At 37.8% G+C, this 19,405-nt stretch overlaps 1 protein-coding gene across 3 annotated transcripts in view; it reads right to left on the bottom strand.

The window, feature by feature from the left end:
• Positions 1–1,456: 1,456 nt before the first annotated feature.
• Positions 1,457–19,405, bottom strand: part of srgap1b (SLIT-ROBO Rho GTPase activating protein 1b) — a 38,447-nt gene continuing 20,498 nt past the window's right edge. For 2 of the 3 annotated variants that reach the window (XM_084407867.1, XM_084407869.1), the window contains exons 5-22: positions 18,639–18,818; positions 16,881–17,009; positions 15,018–15,239; positions 14,274–14,375; positions 12,766–12,963; positions 12,229–12,313; positions 10,920–10,947; positions 10,727–10,757; positions 10,579–10,639; positions 10,403–10,480; positions 10,190–10,324; positions 9,825–9,930; positions 6,659–6,883; positions 6,488–6,567; positions 6,233–6,410; positions 5,258–5,392; positions 4,792–5,152; positions 1,457–3,747 (exon numbers count right to left, since the gene is read on the bottom strand). In XM_084407867.1, the coding sequence (XP_084263993.1) occupies positions 3,331–3,747; positions 4,792–5,152; positions 5,258–5,392; positions 6,233–6,410; positions 6,488–6,567; positions 6,659–6,883; positions 9,825–9,930; positions 10,190–10,324; positions 10,403–10,480; positions 10,579–10,639; positions 10,727–10,757; positions 10,920–10,947; positions 12,229–12,313; positions 12,766–12,963; positions 14,274–14,375; positions 15,018–15,239; positions 16,881–17,009; positions 18,639–18,818 (2,751 nt within the window). In that variant the 3' untranslated portion in view covers positions 1,457–3,330. The remainder of the gene's footprint in view (positions 3,748–4,791; positions 5,153–5,257; positions 5,393–6,232; positions 6,411–6,487; positions 6,568–6,658; positions 6,884–9,824; positions 9,931–10,189; positions 10,325–10,402; positions 10,481–10,578; positions 10,640–10,726; positions 10,758–10,919; positions 10,948–12,228; positions 12,314–12,765; positions 12,964–14,273; positions 14,376–15,017; positions 15,240–16,880; positions 17,010–18,638; positions 18,819–19,405) is intronic. The other variant, XM_084407868.1, reaches the window with a different exon arrangement.

The following is a 19,405-nucleotide window of genomic DNA, read 5'->3' as shown; positions in this document are numbered from 1 at the left end:
TGTTGGGGAAAGTTACTTTTTAAAGTAATGCATTACAATATTGCATTACTCGCTAAAAAAAGTAACTAATTGCGATACTTAGTTACTTTTTATGGAAAGTAATGCATTGCGTTACTTTTGCGTTATCTGCGCTGGCCTTGCTTATTTGTTTTTTAATAACAACAACAGCAAAAAAAAAAGATTTTGGCAAATGTAAAGGCCCTTTCACACCAAAAATGAAAATAACCTGTATTTGCTTTTCACTGTTTTTATTTATTTAGAGAAATACTGAATCTGTTTTTGTGCAAGTGAGATGAGTAAATGCATGCTCACATTTAGTCTAGAACTACACACAACACTTCTGCACTTACTCCTGTCAGTTAATAAATGGGAAAACAAGGTAACTTGCATTACTTATTTGAAAAGGTAACTCAGATATTTTGTTGTAAATGTAAAAGTAATGCATTACTTAACTAGTTACCAGAGGTGTGAAAAGTATTCACATTCATTACTCAGGTAGAAGTATAGATACTAGGGTTTAAAAAGTATCAGCTCAAGCTTTTTACTCAAGTAAAAGTATAAAAGTACTTGTTTCAAAACTACTTAAAGTATAAAAGTAAAAGTAATGTAAGAAAAAAAATGCAATTAATGCTCTCTCTCTCTAGTCTAAATCAATATTTGACGCGATTTGCCCCGATTTCTCCCTCGCTTACCGCATCTAGGTTTCCTTCGGTGGAGTTTTGGCGCTTTGCACAACCAAATGTGACTACAGCCTCTCACAAGTTAGAAAGAAAACACAACGCCAATCAGTTTAGCGATGTGCATTCAGGAGGCGGGACTCAGATCTAAACCGTTTGTGTAATTGGCCAAAACATTTTTTAACGACGACAAGCCGAAATTAAATAGGAGTAACGAGGCTATTTTTAAAATGTAAGGAGTAGAAAGTACAGATAATTTGCGTGAAAATGTAAGGAGTAGAAGTAAAAAGTCGTCTGAAAAATAATTACTCCAGTAAAGTATAGATATCCCAAATTTCTACTTAAGTAAGGTAACGAAGTATTTGTACTTCGTTACTTGACACCTCTGCTAGTTACTTGAAAAAAGTAATCTGATTACATAACTCCCAACAAGGATTATAGGTAACTTTGCAAGTACAAGTCAACTTATTCTATTAACCCTAACTGCCTACTAATACTTTAATAAGAATGAGTTGACATGTAGTTCCAAATTAATGAGAGTTATTTGACATGTAGTTGCAAAGTTATAGTTAGAATGTCTAAAGTGGACAATCAAAATAAAGTTTAACCAAAATTCACAATTCATTTGGTATAAGAATGATATTTTTGTGTGCATTATCCCTTTAAATATTGTAGACCATCACACGCACAGCTGCTTTACTCACCATTACATTTTAGTATATCATTCCAGCACTGCAAACTGAAAACAAAAAAACAAAAGTACAAGACGCCATTTTTTTGCGACATATCAACTTTCCTTTATTTCAAAGACATTCAGTTTCGACACATTTTAAAATGCACTGGAACATGATTTAATGCTACATGCCAATACAGTCCTATACATGAAAGTGCGACATCACAATGGATTAAATGTACATATTTATTATTCATTTAGGTTATTAAATATCTGGAAAGAGCTCTAACGTTATTATTGTTATTATTTAACTTGGGGAACGACTCTTCAGAGAGCGACGGGAGCACACACCCTTGGCAGACCAGGCTCCTGCATTCAACATGCATCCTGAAAGGCACTTTCATGTGAACACAGTGTGTGTGTGTGTGTGTGTGTGCTTGTGTGTGTGTGGGAGGGTGGGGCGATGGCCTCAGATATGCACATCGCTTGTAAAAGGATAAAAGGTGGGCGTTGGAATACGGCGACAAGTGGACGTGGTCGTATGAAAGAGCACCAGTAAGAAATAAATCCTCGTAGGTAAAAAATTAGAACTGGTAGAAAAACGTAAGAGCAGCAGTCAAAAAAAGTGGAAAAACAATCATTGTTAGTGTATAAAAAGTGAACCAAGGCCATTCATATCGTAAAACAACTCACCTCACCTTCATGCATATTTACACACCAGACTAAACACCCTCGTTCACACACTCACACTCACACACATACATATCTTGTCTACAAGTGCAGTGCACTCTTTCTAACTCTCTTTCACTCACACACACACACATACACACACACACACTCAAACACTTAAGTTGCCATGTACAAGCATGAATTATCCATCAATAGTGTACTCTGCACTACTCTAACCGCGATTCATCATGCAAAACCCCCCACATACACACACACAGGAGAGCCATGTATGGTTAGTGTGCTCCAAAGAGTCTGCCGTTGACGATATCGTACAAACACACGTACACTGGAAGCACAGGGGACGTTGAAAATCGAGGATCGAACACCATTATGGTCCGTCAGAGGAGCAGCAGTGGAAATTGTACTCGGACGAACTGAGGGAGGGCAAGACCTGGCGAAAGAAGTCGCCGCAAATCCTCCCCGGATACAATCAAATCTCTTTTGCATGTTCAGCAGGATATTTCATTAAAGCTTAGTTCACGTTTGCCCTCGGAATGTTACCAGTTCCGTCCCTCCCACGTCGTCCAATCAGGCTTCAGGGTTTGGTTTCCACGGTAAAGGGGGAGGTTTATCTGGTGATCAAGGCTTAGTGTGGTATTTTTCCGAGTGAAAAAAAGAAACAAAAGTGGAACATTCATGGAATACATTCTGTGTTCTTCGGTCGCCTCGTTCCTTGCGGGAAAGGCTAGGTGCGTGGCTCGAAAAACAGAACAAAAAACCTAAATTACATTCCCCATCAACTTCCAACAAAGTGAAATAACCATTTTCCCAAGAGGCACCGATAGTCCTGTATCTCGAATCGAAGCATCAATGGAAGCAGCAGCAACTTATAAAAATGGCGTTCTCGACGGAGCGAACACATCCCTCTTGTGACGTAAGGCCTAACAAATCAAAGCGCACTCAAAATGCATTGCACCAACTCAATGGAACGACATTTCCCAATAAAACAACAACGGTACTTCCTGTACAGCCAGTCTCTCTCCGCTGTCTCTGAATGGGTTCCTCATAAATGTATCTACACACAGACACGATAAAGTCCTATTCACTTTGAGAATACACACACACACACACACACCACCCTGACAACACATTTATGGATATAATATCATAGACTAATGCTATCAGACCGTTCTGCGTGTAACCTAGCTATCGGCCGTACAATCATGTCATTATTAAGAGATTAACCCTGTTTACGTTCTTCAAGCAATCGTCAAGTCTTAAACCCTGTTTCCTTCGGTCGGACCCATTGACTCACATAGTTCCCGATTTGTCGCCGCCGAGGCCCGGAGGCGCATTCTGGGGCTGCTGGGAAGGCGGAGGGTTGGCTTTGGGGAGAATGGGCGGTTTGGGGCGTAGGGCGGGTGGGCGCAGCGTCACTCCCATGCGGGGCGAGGCGATGGGCTTGAAGGAGGCCACGGGGTCGTTGGAGCGGCGGGACGAGGGGCCGGGCAGTGGAGGGAGAGGCGGAAGGGGGCTGATGGGGCTGAGGGGGCTCGGGGAATCTGACGGGCTGGATAAGCTGGAGGGGGTGGAGCCGGACGGGCAGGACGGGCTGCTCTTCACCTGCTCCAGGGTGTCCAGCACCAGGTCAGGAGCCGCGGTCTTCCCGTTCTGCCTTTCCAGCTCACGCAGCTCGTTCAAGGCCAGGCTCATAGTTTCCTCTATGTCCTGGAGAGAGAGAGCGTTAACTGTACGGGTATTACTATAACGACACGCTGGGTCAATGTGGATTTGGGTGAATCTCATGAAACGTGTCATGGACATATCCGGGTCATCACTTAAATCCAAGGGAAACAAGTAAGAAATTGCATTTTGCATAAAAAAAATAAATCCTATTTTTTAGGATCGCTCTTTTTTCCCCCCAATAAATACTATAGAAATTAATATCTAATGTATAAATATATTATAATATATAAAAAATATTTTTTAACATTATTATATTGTCACTTCACTGATTATTAATTTTATTATTTAATATAAATTGATTATACATCATACAAATAATGAAATCTAAACAATTTATATGTAGATATTATAATATCTAATAATATATCGATTTATATCACTGTTAATTAATTTGCCAATTAATTTTATTAATCGACTTTTAACAAATTATATATATTATATGTATTTTTGAATAAAATAAATTGACTATACATTTAATACACAATTATTGAAATCTAATCTAATTTATATAAAATATAAATATAAATTTTTTATTGAATATAAATTGACTACATTTGATACATAAATAATGAAATCTAAACATTTATATACAGATATTATAATATCTAATAATGTATCAATTTATATTACTGTTCATTAATTTGAACAAATGATATATATATATACAATGTATATAATAATATCTGAATATAATATCTATATTTTATATCTAATATATATCTAATATAATTTATCATTATTTATTATGGTCACTGATTATTCATTTTATTAATCAAATATTTCAAAATAAAATCTTTTTCCAAAATGACCACAAATTTAGTTATGATTTAATAATTAAATTCAAGAATTTAAGTGGAAATTGTCAAAAATAATGTCAATGCAATAAATCTTAATTTATCCAAAAAATTCTACAGAGAGGTATCAATTTGAATGTGCACAAAAATAACATACTTTTTTCCCTTCTAATTTTGATAATGGCATGTTTTTGTGAGAGTCACCCATTTTCATGACTGTTCATAAACAAACCTGTGCCATCGTGTGCGGGTTCAGCGTCTGGGAGCGTTGAATAGGTATCCCACAATGCAGCGCGGAGGGTGACTGGCGTATCGGAGGACTCTCTCGTTCTCTCTCCCTGCGCAGAGACTCGTGTCTGCTGATGCTGGCAGTGACGTTGCCGTTGGAGTTGGCGTTGTGTCCTGTGCGTCTGTGGTGCTCAGGACTGTCCAGGGCGCAGCTGTTCCCGCGTAACAGCTCCCGCGGGCTGAAATGCCCCGTTACGGTCACCGTTACAGGGGGCGAGCTGCGTTCCAGCCCATTGCCATGGCAGTGACCGTCGCTTAGGCGACCAGGGACGCGGCGCAGGAGGGCTTCCGTCCGCTTCCGGTGTCTGAAGAGAGGGAAGAGGAAGTAATAAAGTGAAAAGTGACTGGGAGACAGAGTGTGTGTGTGTGTGTGTGTGTGTGTGTGTGTGTGTGTGTGTGTGTGCGCTCACCGGCTGATGAAGGTCTCAGGGATTCTTGGTTCAGTAGGGGAGGTCAGCGATCGCCTGGAGCTCACTTCATCTGAAGGTGTGGTGCTGAGCTCACTGTCTGCTTTCTGGCTCAGAGTGTCTGACATGCCCTCATCCCTGAAATATGCCATTCACAAGTTTATCCATCCATCCACCTTAAGATCAAGCTTGATCGTTTGGTCAAAATTTATTTTAGTTAAATTAGGAAATTCAAGCCATTTTTGTTATAAACAGAACAGAACAGAATAAAATTACAATGACAGTTATTGTTACTACAATAAAAATGTGGTAAATATTAACTGTAGTCACCATGCAGCAATAACAGGAAGAAATAATTTGTCAATACTGTTAATAAAATACAATAAAAATTAAGTAAAATAAAATAAAAAGTAAGGTAAGGTAAAGTAAGGTGAAATAAAATAAAATAAAATTTAAAATCAAGTAAAATAAAAAATAAAGTAAAGTAAAATAAAAAGTAAACTAAAGTAAGGTAAGGTAAAATGTATAAAAAAATTAAATTAAATTAAAAGTAGTAAAATAAAAAATAAAAAAAGTAAAGGATGAAATTAAATAAAATAACATTTAAAATAAAATAAAATAAAAATGAAGTAAAAGTAAAATAAAAAAGTAAAGTAAAATAAAATATAAAAATAAAAACATAAAAATTAAATAACTTCTCACATTGTGTAGTCACCATGTTCATTTTCTATGGTTTTAGAGCATTACAGTTAAGTGGGAATTAGTCACCACTGTAAAATAATTAAACAAGTGACTTCTCAAACTGCATAACGGAGCTCCCGTATTAATTTATTAAGTGTAACAACAATCTTTGGTTGCTATTGTATTTTTGTTGTAAGAAATGTTATATGCAAATATAAAAAAAATTATACATTTATGACAGATTTTCCATCTATTTTGTTGCCATCACTTTATAGATGAAGTACAGTATGAACTCACTCCTGCAGCGTGACGTATTGGTGTGGGATGAGTCCGTCAGTGCCGTTGTGACGTCCCTCCCACCAGTCCTCAGACGCTCTCTGGAACAGCAGCAGAGTGGCGCCTTTTTTAAAGGTGAGTTCCCGTCCAGAGCGTCCCACGTAGTCAAACTTGGCCATTGCCTCCACAGGCTCACCCTCTGAAAGGCAGACATTTGAAAATGATTTGCATTTTTGGGAATAAGAAAAACTAAGCGATGATAAGCATTTTAATTACCCTCCTCACTCGTCTGTGTTTCCGTCCCTCCATCCTGCTCCCCTTCCTCAAACGCTCCAGGTTCACTGTACGGACTTTCACTTTGAGGATAAAGGACGCAAAAAGATTATCGACATGCAATACACTTTAAACCATGTCAATACTAATATTGGTAATCAGTTAAGCACTCACCAGTACTCAGTATTGCTCATGCACTTCTCATAAACGGGTCCCTCCAGCTCTTTGGTGTCAGGGAAGATGGTTTCGTGGTGAATGATGATGGTCTTGATGATCTCGTTGACATGCGCCTGACATGAAACCTGGTCCAGGAGGTCCGGGGTCGGCATCAAAGTCGGGCCGAAGCAAATGGCCAGGTTTCCAGGGTCCATCATGTTCTCGTCACTATACTGGGACAAGCTGTGATGGGAAATAAACCCAAGAGTGCATTGCTATAATTATGCGTTCTCAATCAGATTGAGTCATAAATTCCATATCGCACCTTTTGTCTTTGCACCTTTACACAACACGCTCCCACCCACCCTCCCTCTGTCTGTCTCTCACGGCATGGAGGTGTGGGAGAGCTTTTAATTTCCGGTGTGAAAATGGATGCTTAGTTTAGCTGCATTTCTCCTATTCGGTGAGACACTTGAGCTTTGCATAAGTATATAGATGGAAAAGTGTCCATGTGGGTTTAATTAGCTGCACTTTAGGGACAAAACTGCAAACACAAGTCTAAATCTGGCAAAACATTCCTTTGAGGACATCCGAAGACATCCTAAAAATAAAAAATGATTTAGTGTAAAATGTCTTTTTTTTCCCTTTTTTTTTTAATGGTAGTATTTTCACTGGCAAATGAATTGAAAAGTTGCACATGTGTTTTTGTATTAAAATTAAATGACATCTGACCTTTGATGAAAAAAATAATATATATATATATATATATTAGGGGTGGAGCCGAACCCGAATACGGTATTCGGAAAGCACAAATAATGTGTTTTTTACGAATACTTATTTCGAACAAATACTTTTAAAAATATTTGTATTCGGGAACAAGAAAAACTTTATATCAAAAAGCTGCGTTTCTTCATGAGACATGGCGACGACCGGCGGTGCTGCTGATGTGGTGGCTGAAATATTTTGGATTAGGCTAATGTCACGTTGTCATAAGGGGTAGTTCACATAGCGCGTTTTTTGCGCGTGCAGATTTCAAATGTAGGCGCGCGGCAATCGCGCTTATAATAGAAGCGAGCGGCGCGCTGCATAGCAACGACAGACGCCACGGGAGGGCAAGCGCTTGTGGAAAGGAGAAAGCGTGCGAACTGCGCTCTTCATGATTACGAAGTATCAGCAAATAATTAATTGATTTCTAGCCCTTGCATTAGCTTTAGATATATTTATGGAGATGAGAAATGAAATAAAAAAGCCGTCATTTTGTCATTAATATCAGTCCGTCAGAAAAGCAGTTCTAGGCTTATTCTTGGCTGGATAACTCAGCAGGTTTAAAAAGCTCTTTTAAAATTAAATATGAATGCAGTTTTGGATTAAATATAAGTACAGTCAAGTCAAATAAAACATGTTTTATCTCCTGTTTGGTAACACTACAATAAGATACCATTCATTAACATTACTTAATGCGCATCTAACATCAACACATTGAGTGAACAATATATTTTTACAACATTAATTAATGTTTGTGAATGTTATTTAATACAAACACTTGATTGGTCATGTTTGTTCACTTCATTCATTGTGCATTAAATAATGTTAACATAAATAATGTTAACTTTTGATTTTAAAAATGTATTTTTAAATGAACCCCAAGGAGAATAATTGCGACAGTATATAGCCTAACTATTGTTTATTGTTAGGTCATTTTATCTATTGTTATCTAACAAATGTAATATTAATGTAGTGTTTTTAATACTACAGTTTCCATCTTTGTAACCGTGATATAAACTAAGCTTTACCGAAATTGTTACCGAGAACCGTGGATTTTCACAGGTATTGGTACCGAATACTGAAATTTTGGTACCGTGACAACACTAGTAGCTCTGTTAGCTTGGTAATTTAGACAATAGGCTGTTGACAGAGTAACATTAACGTAGGTAATGGCTGTTATGTTATTTTCTTTTCAATGACGTTCCTTGTTACATGTTCATTGCTGGATTTATGGAAAAACATCAACCAATATTGCATATCCATAATTATTATAATGGATATAATTAAAGAATACTTACACTATAACGTAAATTAGAAGTGTAACGCAAAAAAAATGGATTTTTACACCTATTTTGAAATTTACTCGAATACAAATACAAATACAAATACTTTTCCCCTCTCAACAAATACAAATACAGATACAAATACCGGCTGCTTTGCACACCCCTAATATATATATATATATATGTGTGTGTGTGTGTGTGTGTGTGTGTGTGTATAGGGTCATTATCATTAAATAAAACCAAAATCATAAAAAACTATATAAATGAAATAAAATAAGCATTAATTCAAATAAAATAAAATAAAATAAAATAAAATATAAAATAACTAAAACTGAAATAAAAAATAAAATAAAAACTATACACATTTAAAAACATTTTTTTAAACCTTTAAGTAAATTTAAAATGAAAAATAACTGCATATCAATGATACCAAAATAAAACTGATTTATACTAACCAATAATATTTAGTAATTATACAGATGTCTATATGGAAGATTGTTTCCACCACAAAATAAAAAAGGTAATTGCGACCTCATAATTCTGACATTTTTCCTAACAATTGCGAGTTTATATTTCATAATTAATTCTACGGTTTTTTTTCTTCAGAATTGCGAGTTTATATCTCATAATTAATTCTGATTTTTTTTCTCAGAATTGCGAGTTTATATCTCATAATTAATTCTGATTTTTTTTCTCAGAATTGCGAGTTTATATCTCATAATTAATTCTGATTTTTTTTCTCAGAATTGCGAGTTTATATCTCATAATTAATTCTGATTTTTTTTCTCAGAATTGCGAGTTTATATCTCATAATTAATTCTGATTTTTTTTTCTCAGAATTGCGAGTTTATATCTCATAATTAATTCTGATTTTTTTTCTCAGAATTGCGAGTTTATATCTCATCATTTATTCAGATTTTTTTTCTCAGAATTGCAAGTTCATATCTCAAAATTAATTCAGACTTTTTCCTCAGAATCTTCAGAGGTGCGAGTAATAAACTCTGAATGGCGGGAAATAAAGTAAGAATCGTGAGATATAAACTCAGAATTGCAAGTTACAAAATGACCTTTTTTATTTTTCCATAAGAGCATGTCCTCAATTGGATAACTACATAAATGTGTGCAGGAATACTCACTGGTTGAGGAATGCAAACAGGTATCTCATGACCACTAGTGTTGGCCGCGGCGTTATGGTCAAGATCTTACGGATGGAGAGGGCACGCTCGTACAAACTCTCAGTTCCTGTCGAAGGCACATGAACACGCGAGATCACAAACAAGGAAAACCAGACGTCCCATGCGCTCAAAACAGGCAGTGACTCTTTTATAGATGCATGAAAAGACACCAGCTGTCCAATCTCCCCAGGAAACCCGAGTACTTAGCACCCTGTCATTTCCCGAATGCTTGTGCCACCATTTCTCACACACACCTTTCCTTCCTCCATCCTGCTTCATTCACATACATGCGCATATATGAACGCAGGGGGAAAACGTGCACTCACGGACGCAGGCGATGAGATCGTTGAACTTCTCCTTGGGGAAAAGCGGGTTGTCCAGGTTGCGGAAGTACATTTTCAACACGCCCGCTACCGAGTTAATGTCATGGTTATTCTCCTCGTCAGTCAAGGGGTCGTTGCCTGGGAAACAGTCACTAAGATGAGAGTGTATCCAAGGTGTGTATATGTATAGATGATCCGATGACTGTGTTCACAAACCTCGTTCGAAAGAGTTCTTGATGTCATTGACTTCCACCTGTGACCCTGAAACCCTGAAAATACCCTGGTGTTGCAGACCTGAAAAAAAATCAAATAATAATCACAACATTGGTGGCATACAGTATATGTGTGTTTGATGGATTCAATTTTTGCATCTCTTTATACACATTCCTCACCGTATAGATTAATAAAGCGAATGCAGCTTTCTACAATCAGAGGGATGGCCTTCCCAGAATCCTGTGCGCAGATAAAAACATCCCAAAAAATCACAAAGAAACCCACGGAAGTTAATGTGAAACATGCATGCTGGTAAAAGGCCGTTACCTGGTGCCTACTATGGGAGTTTCGTCGGCGGCTGAGTGGATAAAAAAAAGAGTGAGAGACAACTGAAACCAGTTTTAGCATTCAAAAAGGTCATGAGAACCTTTACAAATATCAAGAGGACCTTGTGATTCAGAGCAGTAGATGTAAAAAGGGCATTAAAAAGAAGGTCAGACACATAAATGATGAGATATACCTGGTTGTCATGATGTCTGATCTGTATCCTGCGGACACAGATATTATATTAGACGACATTTCACTTATCACAAACGGAACTCCTATAAAATCTCTAATTATGGCACTTCATTATGTTATTTAAAATGGTGAACAGATTATTTATTTATGGTTTAATTCAGATGGATCCTTTTTATATAAATCTGACTAGTGTGAATGGTAAAGCAATACACATTTTATGGCAAATGTTAAATCGTTATCATTTATTTATATGACTTGCTATTTCGACATGTAAAACCGCATATACTCTTTAAATACATATTCAGTAGATTACGTACGATTTGTATTCAGCTACTGATTCCAAATTACATGTCAAAAATTGTAGTTAGCAACATAATCCATTACATTACACATTTAAGGTAAATGTAATCGGACTGTGGACTTAAATAGGGCAGTGGTTCCCAAACTGGGGTACGTGAGGTGACAGAAGGGGTACGCAAATATAATTCTGAGATTTGCGTTAATTTCATTCCACCGTGCCTTAAAACAACATGCAAAATATAAAATGGCAAAATGGTAGTGCCGCAAAAGGTCAAATACGTGACATCCATTCAATTTACCTCATCTTTTGAGGTCTCAACTGACTGCATCCACATAAGCAGTGTGCATATGATAGGTTATTATTATATTGTCAGTACCAATGCTCTATTTTGCAACAAAACAATAAAAAGCCACAGCAGAACTTAGTGAACGAATCGGGAGAGTCAATGATTCAATGACACATTCATGAATAGAGTCACTTGCTTTGTTACTGGATGGATGGATGGATGGGTGGATGGGTGGATGGGTGGATGGATGGATGGATGGATGGATGGATGGATGGATGGATGGATGGATGGTGTGAGTGCAGTCTAACTGGAAGAGATGCTGAATGATTCGCCACTCTAAAGAAATTTGGGAACCACTGAATTGAACTGAAACCCTTTTGTTTTTGTTAGGATTTTTATTATTACTATTATTATTCTGCCATAAAACTGATCAGGCAGACCGAACCGTAAGGCCTAGAGACTTGAATCTTGGTCAGATGGTAATAGTCTTGCTCGCTACTCAGATACAAGGACTCGAAAAAAAAAAAGAATCGGTCAATAGGGGGCGCTACAGCGATCAAAAACACAAAATCCATCATGAACCGTTTGTCTTAGACTCAAGTGTCTTACATCATTGGAATTTTTGGCTTAAGATGAACAATTTATTACTATTATTAGTAGTAGTAGTAATATTATACAATAATAAATAAATGTACATTATAATACATTGAGAAACGTGCTCACCTTCAGCTATGCTTCTCTTCAGCATGTCGTGTTTGGCTTGTAGTTTAGCGATAAGATTACTGCCTTCCAGATACTCCTTCAGTTTCTACAGCCAAACAAATGCACACAGTCAATAATAATCCAATTACACTGGAAATTAATGATCTAATTAGTCCTGGTCATCCTTCAGTAGCCATAAACTAAGTTTAAAGATACCGGCGTTGCTTTAGGCTAAAACAAGACCATTGATCCGGGGGGTCACAATGCTACAAAACTACAGTGTGAACAGATCTGTGAAGTGTGAAGCAAGGAGGATAAATACTGTGTGTCTCTTATTAAACACTATCCCCCGGTTTCACAGACAAGGTTTAAGTCTAGTCCTAGACTAAAATGCATGTTTGAGTTGGACGTAACTTGCACTGGCAGAAGCACACCAGTGATATTTTTTTCTTAAATGCCCTAATTAAACTAAGGCCCAATCCTGGCTTAATCTAAGCCAGACAGGGATATTTCCAAAACAGGCTCTGTCTGAAGGATTGTGTGTGAGCCAGCATTTACTGTGAAATAGAAGAGCTCTGTTTCCTGCTGGTTGGCGCGTCTCTTGGCCAGGCTGGGTTTGCTGAGGTAAGTGTCTGATACGCTGGATTTGACCGACTCAGTGGAGCGACTGTGCTGGAAGCTCTCGGACACGTCGTAGTCCTCCATATTCACCATGTCCTGGATAGTGCTGAGAGTGGCCTCCGACGTCTTTTTCACCTTCAGAGGGAACATCGAGAGTTATAGAAGTGGTGGCGCCATACTATTGCATTGAATGGTTAGCACATTTGATTCATTTTAATCCAACACCTTATTTTTAGGTTTACACCTTATTTTTGTCAGTATTAAATTTGTCACCTTAAGTTGTCAAAATACAGGTGTAAATGGGGTCCAAAGCATTTTGCATACTCTATAAGGAGCATTTTCCTGCCTGATCAAACCCTTACATTTATGTAAGCTAATGTATTCTATTCACAGTATGTTGACTTAGTGTCGTTAAATAATTTTACGAGTTAATTTAGATGATACCAAATTTAGGATAGCATTTTTCAGCGAAAATATCTAAAATAATTTGCAGTGAGATTAAAATTTGTAAATCTATTTACAAGGAATAATGTTTTTGACATTCTACTCTTCAAAAGATTGGTGTCAGTCATTTTTTTAAATATATTTTTTAATAAATGAATGTATTTTATTCGACAAGGCTGCATTCAATTAATCAAATGTAACATAAGATTTGTATTTCAAATAAATGCTGTTCTTTTGAACTTTTTATTCATCAAAGAATCCTGAGACAAACATATGAAGCCGCACAACTGTTTTCAGCATTGATAATAATAATAAAAATGTTTCTTGAACAGCAAATCATCATATCAGAATGTGACACTGAAGACTGACAGTAAACAGTAAAATTCGGCTTTGCACCACAGGAATAAATTCAATTTTAAAATATAAAAACAGAAAACATTTATTTTAAATTGTAATAATTACTGTTATGTTTGATCAAATAAATTAGTATTATCATGTCCAACCAACCAAGCTAATAGTACAATAGTGGTGCTCCTTGTTTTGTGACAATCACACACTGTAATCAGTAATTGGTCCATAGCCATCCGGAGAAGCAGGGATAGAGGAATATCACACACACACCCGTCTCTACAGTCGAAACTCACTGCAGTAATACCGCGTTCATCAGCACTTCTGCTCTGTCCTTCACATGCTGAGAGCTGCAGGAAACAGCTGGCCTGCCAACAACCAGCGATAAACAACCACGCACTCCAACAGAGACGGAGAAGATGGAAACAATATGTACGAATGTGCCTGTAGTTTTGAAGGAGTGTGCTGGTATGCATATATAGTGCCTGACGACAAAGACAGAAGGAGCGAGAGAGGGGAAAGGAGAAATGGAGAAGGTGTGTACGCCTGTCATCTCATTCTTTATCCTCAGTGGGGGAACCGCAGCTGCTGAGGTGCTCATTCGAGAGGAAGGGATGTGTGTGTGTGTGTGTGTGTGCGTGCGCACGTCTCACCTCCTCGTTTTCGATCTTCAGTGTAGAGAGGCGCGACTGCAGCTGCTGGAACCGGAGGAGGAGTTCGGCTTGCACCTGCGGCAGTGCTGTGATTTGACTCACCTGAAATATCAACACGCATAAATACACACATTATAGAAACCGCTCGGTAGAACAAATAAATCATTTGATCTTTTTATAATTATTATTTTGGCCTTTTGGACATTTTCAAGGACATGGATGGTAAAGAAAGTACAGAAAACGATAGGAAGAAGAAGACGGCGCAGGATAAAAAAGTAGAATTTTGTGCTGAAGATTAATTGTCATACAAATAACTTGCTTTTTTTCATGTCACTTACTGTGTAAGCCTAATACGTTTTTTTCCCACTATTTTATCAAATAAAAGAATATAATAAAATAGACCCATATGATTTATCAAAATTATGATATATAATATAGTAATAATTTTAATATATTATATAATTATAATTTTATGTGTAACTTTTTCTCCTCCCATTTAGATAAAACCGCAGTTTATGATCCAATCAATCACAGGACAGTCAAAATCAATTTGAATAAACAATTTCATGTTTGTGGATAAAATCCTTTTTTTCGTCTTTTTTTGGGCCAAATTATGAAGATATAAAAGGACAGTAAGAGACAATGCAATAGCAACCCTTCCTTCCTTTCCTACACAGAAGAGTATAGCCTCTTGATTTTGTTTTGTGAATGCAAATATGCAGTGGACACTAGGTGGCGTGTGACCTGGTCTCCCATGTGTGGCTGAAAGTTGAAGCGTGCAGGAGGGGTGAACGCTGTGGGGTGAGTCTCCATAAAGCGTTGCCGGTCACTACCGGGGTCCAGCCCCTCCACGGCCCCCTCCAAAATATCCAGGCCCTCGTGGCGAGAGGTTTCCATGCTGTATTCTGCCGACAAGTAGGTCCTCAACGCCCGGCTCAGGCCCGCATGATAGCCGAGGTCACAACACTGTTAAAACACAGACGCGTGCAGTCGATTTTCACAGAGAAAAGAACATGAATAGCGTGGATTTGTGTAGAGCTGTCACTCAAAACCGATTATGATGGATAAAACATTACCTTAAAACGCTTATCTAGAAATTATCCTCCACGGCTTCTGTTCTCAGGGTTAATTTGAAGGGTTTTCATACAGGCTTTTTACCGTATCTCGCTTTACCACCCCCACACAATCTCTCTCTCTTTTAGCCACCCACGGACACAGATTCTCCTGCTGTCTTTATCTCAGTGTGTGCAGGTTTGACCTCTGTGAAGGTCAGTGAGACGCAGCGCTCCGATCGGCCAGATACTGCTGACCACGATCAGCCCGCTGCAAACTCTAATGAGCAAAACAACACACACAGCAAACCGAGGAGCGGGGACGGCCCGCGTGAGAAACGGCTCCTCTCTGAACCGCTGAGGATTCTCCTGGCCTCATTGTGCACTAGATCGAGTGTGCAAGATCCTCAATAGCATCCTATAGATTAGTATGCATTAGGTTTGCAGATTTTCTGATGATCTGCTACAGTTGCGGAAATAATCAGTATACAACTAGAGCACACTACATGGGACACTCTATCCCACAATGCAATGCACACAAATTGACCTTGATTGAGTGATGAATTAATCGAAAATATAGTGTATATCTCAATGTATACAGCAGAATATACTGTGTGTGCATATTTAATATATAATATGGCATATATATACAGTATCTATACTGTATATAGTGCAGTATATAGTATTCAATATGATATATAAAGTTTGTATACAGTGTATGGCATATGTTGGAGTCTAATAAAAATATACTCTGTGTGTGTTATATAAAACAAACGATAGATAGATCAAATGATGGATGAATCCATAGAACAATAATATAGATAGAACGAGAGATATATTGATAGAATGACAAAATGATAGATATGGATGGATGATGGATGGACAGACAAAATGGTATGCAGTATATAATATGGCATAAACTGCGAATAAATAGTGTGTTGTATATTATATGGTGCGTACTATACAGCGTGATATATGTGCTAAGGTCATGTGACAATGTAGCATCCTACTGTTTAACATGTTTCTCACTGCATACCATATTTAAAATAATTTCAGGACAGTATATAGGCCGATTCACACCGCACCGACAGACGGCAACAGACACTTCGTCAGGTTTTGTCGGATCAGTGTGTCGGAGCTCGTTTTCGCCGACAGACTGAACATGCTGGATCTGAATGTCTGAGAAGTGACGTGTTGTAATCAGGTGAGTGTCGGCGTTGGTCTGCGTCTGTCAGTACAGTCAAGTGTGAATTGTCCTTATACTGTGCAGTAAGCAGTAACTAGCATGCTAGTATTCCCTTCCAAACGTGGCCTGTGCTCGTAATTAAAGGCTTAATCTCCATCCCATCCTGCCTGTTACAGGGTGCGTTTGTCTCTAATTAAAGGCAGTGGAGGCTGCCTTAATTAGTGATTATTAATCAGGACTATAATTCATTACTGTGCTTGGTGAAAAAGCAAATAAACACAACCATAACACTGTGCCCTTCATGCAGTGGCAATTTCCTCCCGTGGATTCACAGTCTGCGCAAGCGGCGATTCATAATCAGATACTCACGTCAATCAAATGCGACAGGTCGTGGATGTAATATTTAAACAGAGAAGCGTTCGTGGCCTCCAGAGTCAGGAGATACTCGTTCCGGGCTTTCATAACCTTCAGTTTGTTCTCTGAATACTTGGCTTGGCGCTGGGGGGGGGGGGGGGAAGAGAAAGACGGAGAGGTTAAGGAGAGAGAGAAGGACAAAGTGTTGAGTAAGAGCTATATCTCCATCAAGGCAAGAAGATAAAATGTTTTTATTGACAGATAATTATATGGTTATATAATTATAATTATATAATTATATTATATAACTTGTTTCTAGTGCCAGTGTGTTCACAGTGAGGCTTGGCTTCTCTGTGAATGTAATTGCTCCTTTAATTAAAGTCCATGACTGTTGGTAAAACCCACAGATCTTTTAAAGCAACAATATCATTAAATCAAGCAAGGATCCTGAAACATTCAAGACCTTTATTAGTGTCAATATAGTAGCAGTTTAAATTTTATAAATATTATGTTGAATTTGCATTCACTTTGAATTTGGGGTGTGTTTCGGCCCGCAGTGTATAAACACACACATACATTTATGATTTATGATATATGTGAACCAAACGGTTTTATGCTCCTGCTATGCCTCGGAAATATGCTTGCCGTACGCTGTTGACTCGGTCCATCGGGATATCCTGTCCACCTATTCTGTCCAATCCTGTAACCATTGCTCATTCTAACCTCTCTTCCCCCTTATGAAGAGAAAAATGAATGCAGTATCAAACTGTAGTGAACACACAGTGTGCCACCATGGGGGAGTATGTGCTGAAGAAAGACTCCTGCTTTATTTACACAATCTGACATCATAGTCACCTGGGTTAGTTTACTGTATACTGATGTGGAAACTGTGAAATAACCATTTTGTGCCCTAAACATGGTTTTCAAATACAGAATGGTTTGCAAAATGGCCGCTCTCCTTTGCTTTTTTTTTTTTTCCTCTCCCCATTTCTATAAATATGTTCCGCTTGCACATGCTGTAGCTGTGCTAAAAAAATGATAGATTAAAGCATTGCCATTAAAATGTATTTCAGCTCAACCACTTTATATTAATATAGCATTAAATAAACCAAGCAGTCCTCAGTAAATCTTCAGAAGCATCATTATAATGAAGCATCAAATCACCTAAACCAATAAGACCAACAAAATAGGCTCGTTTTTCGGTTGGTTGTCCATAAATCAGAAATGATTCCCTCATAATGTCCCCCAAATTACTCCAGAACTCCAGTTCACAGTATTTCATCAAGACAAATGAACTTTGCTCTCTATTTCTGGAAACACATCTGGCACATTAAAATTCAAGGAATCTCATTTGCATAGTGCATAATACACTCTTAGATTGCAAACAACAAAACTCGGTTTCAATTTATTTTGATGGTCCCAAACACATTCTGTTGACTGTAAGTAACACTGCACTTACATGTCTACTAACTCTCATTAGAGTGTTAGTAGAGTATTAGTAGACTGGTAGGGTTAGGGTTAGAATAAGTTGACATTAGTTATTACTTAGTCAGTAAAATGTCTGTTGGAGGACCATCACAATAAAGAGTTAGCAGATATTAAGCAGACAGTCTACTAATACTCTAATGAGAGTTAGTTGACATGTAGTTACAAAGAAAGTTCAAAAGGGACCAACAAAATAAAGTGTTACCCAAATCTCATACAAGGTATAACAAATAAAGACCCCTTGAACAACAACAGAAAAAAGCAAAAGGCCAAAGATTTGGAACACACCTTCTCTTTCATCTTCTGAATCTTGCGAGCAGCGTTGCGCCGTTGGTGGCGATCTTCGGTGCGCAGACTGAAGACGGCCTCTCCGCCTCGGCCTTGTCGTTCGCCCTGCCTCTCTGCCTCCTTCAGCTTATTCTCTGCACTTAGAGTCTCAGTGTGATACATGTGATACGTCTTCATCACCTGCAGGGGGCAGAGCAGCCAGGGAACTACATTACCCACAATCCCTCAGAAGAATGCAACCCGTCCTATAGAATGCAACAGTCAGATTCCGGATGTAAAAACATTCATTTTCTCCATAGGGAAACTGATTTTTAACTTAAAAACCTTTAAAGACAGACTTGGTTTTTGATGGCACTTCTGTTAAAGCCGTAAGCCCACATGATTTCAACTTATTTTTAAAATAATCATGTTTAATAGAAGAAATCATGGTGGAAAAACTACATTACCCATGATGCTATACAGAAAATCAGTCATGACAAGCAAAATGCACCAAAAGAGCTCTTTAGCTCCGCCCACTCCCAAAAAACAAACTAAAATGCGTAAATATTTGCATGCATATTTTGCAACCAACTTAAAATATATTGTTTATATATAATCAATATTTTTAAAGGAGTAGGTTTATATTTCTCCAAAATGTTTAATTCGATTATGTAGTTTGCAATGCTTCATGGGATTGTAGTTCTTTCCCTAACTAAAGCCGTTAAGTACACAGTCTTGTCCAATTTTCAAATACTTTTTTGCTTCGAATCAAAGTTTGTGATGTTATT

Source organism: Rutilus rutilus, assembly GCF_951802725.1.
Source record: "Rutilus rutilus genome assembly, chromosome: 4".
In the NCBI taxonomy this organism is placed as follows: Eukaryota; Metazoa; Chordata; class Actinopteri; order Cypriniformes; family Leuciscidae; genus Rutilus; species Rutilus rutilus.
Note: the sequence above shows the minus strand (reverse complement) of the source record. Positions and strands in the feature narration are given on the sequence as shown.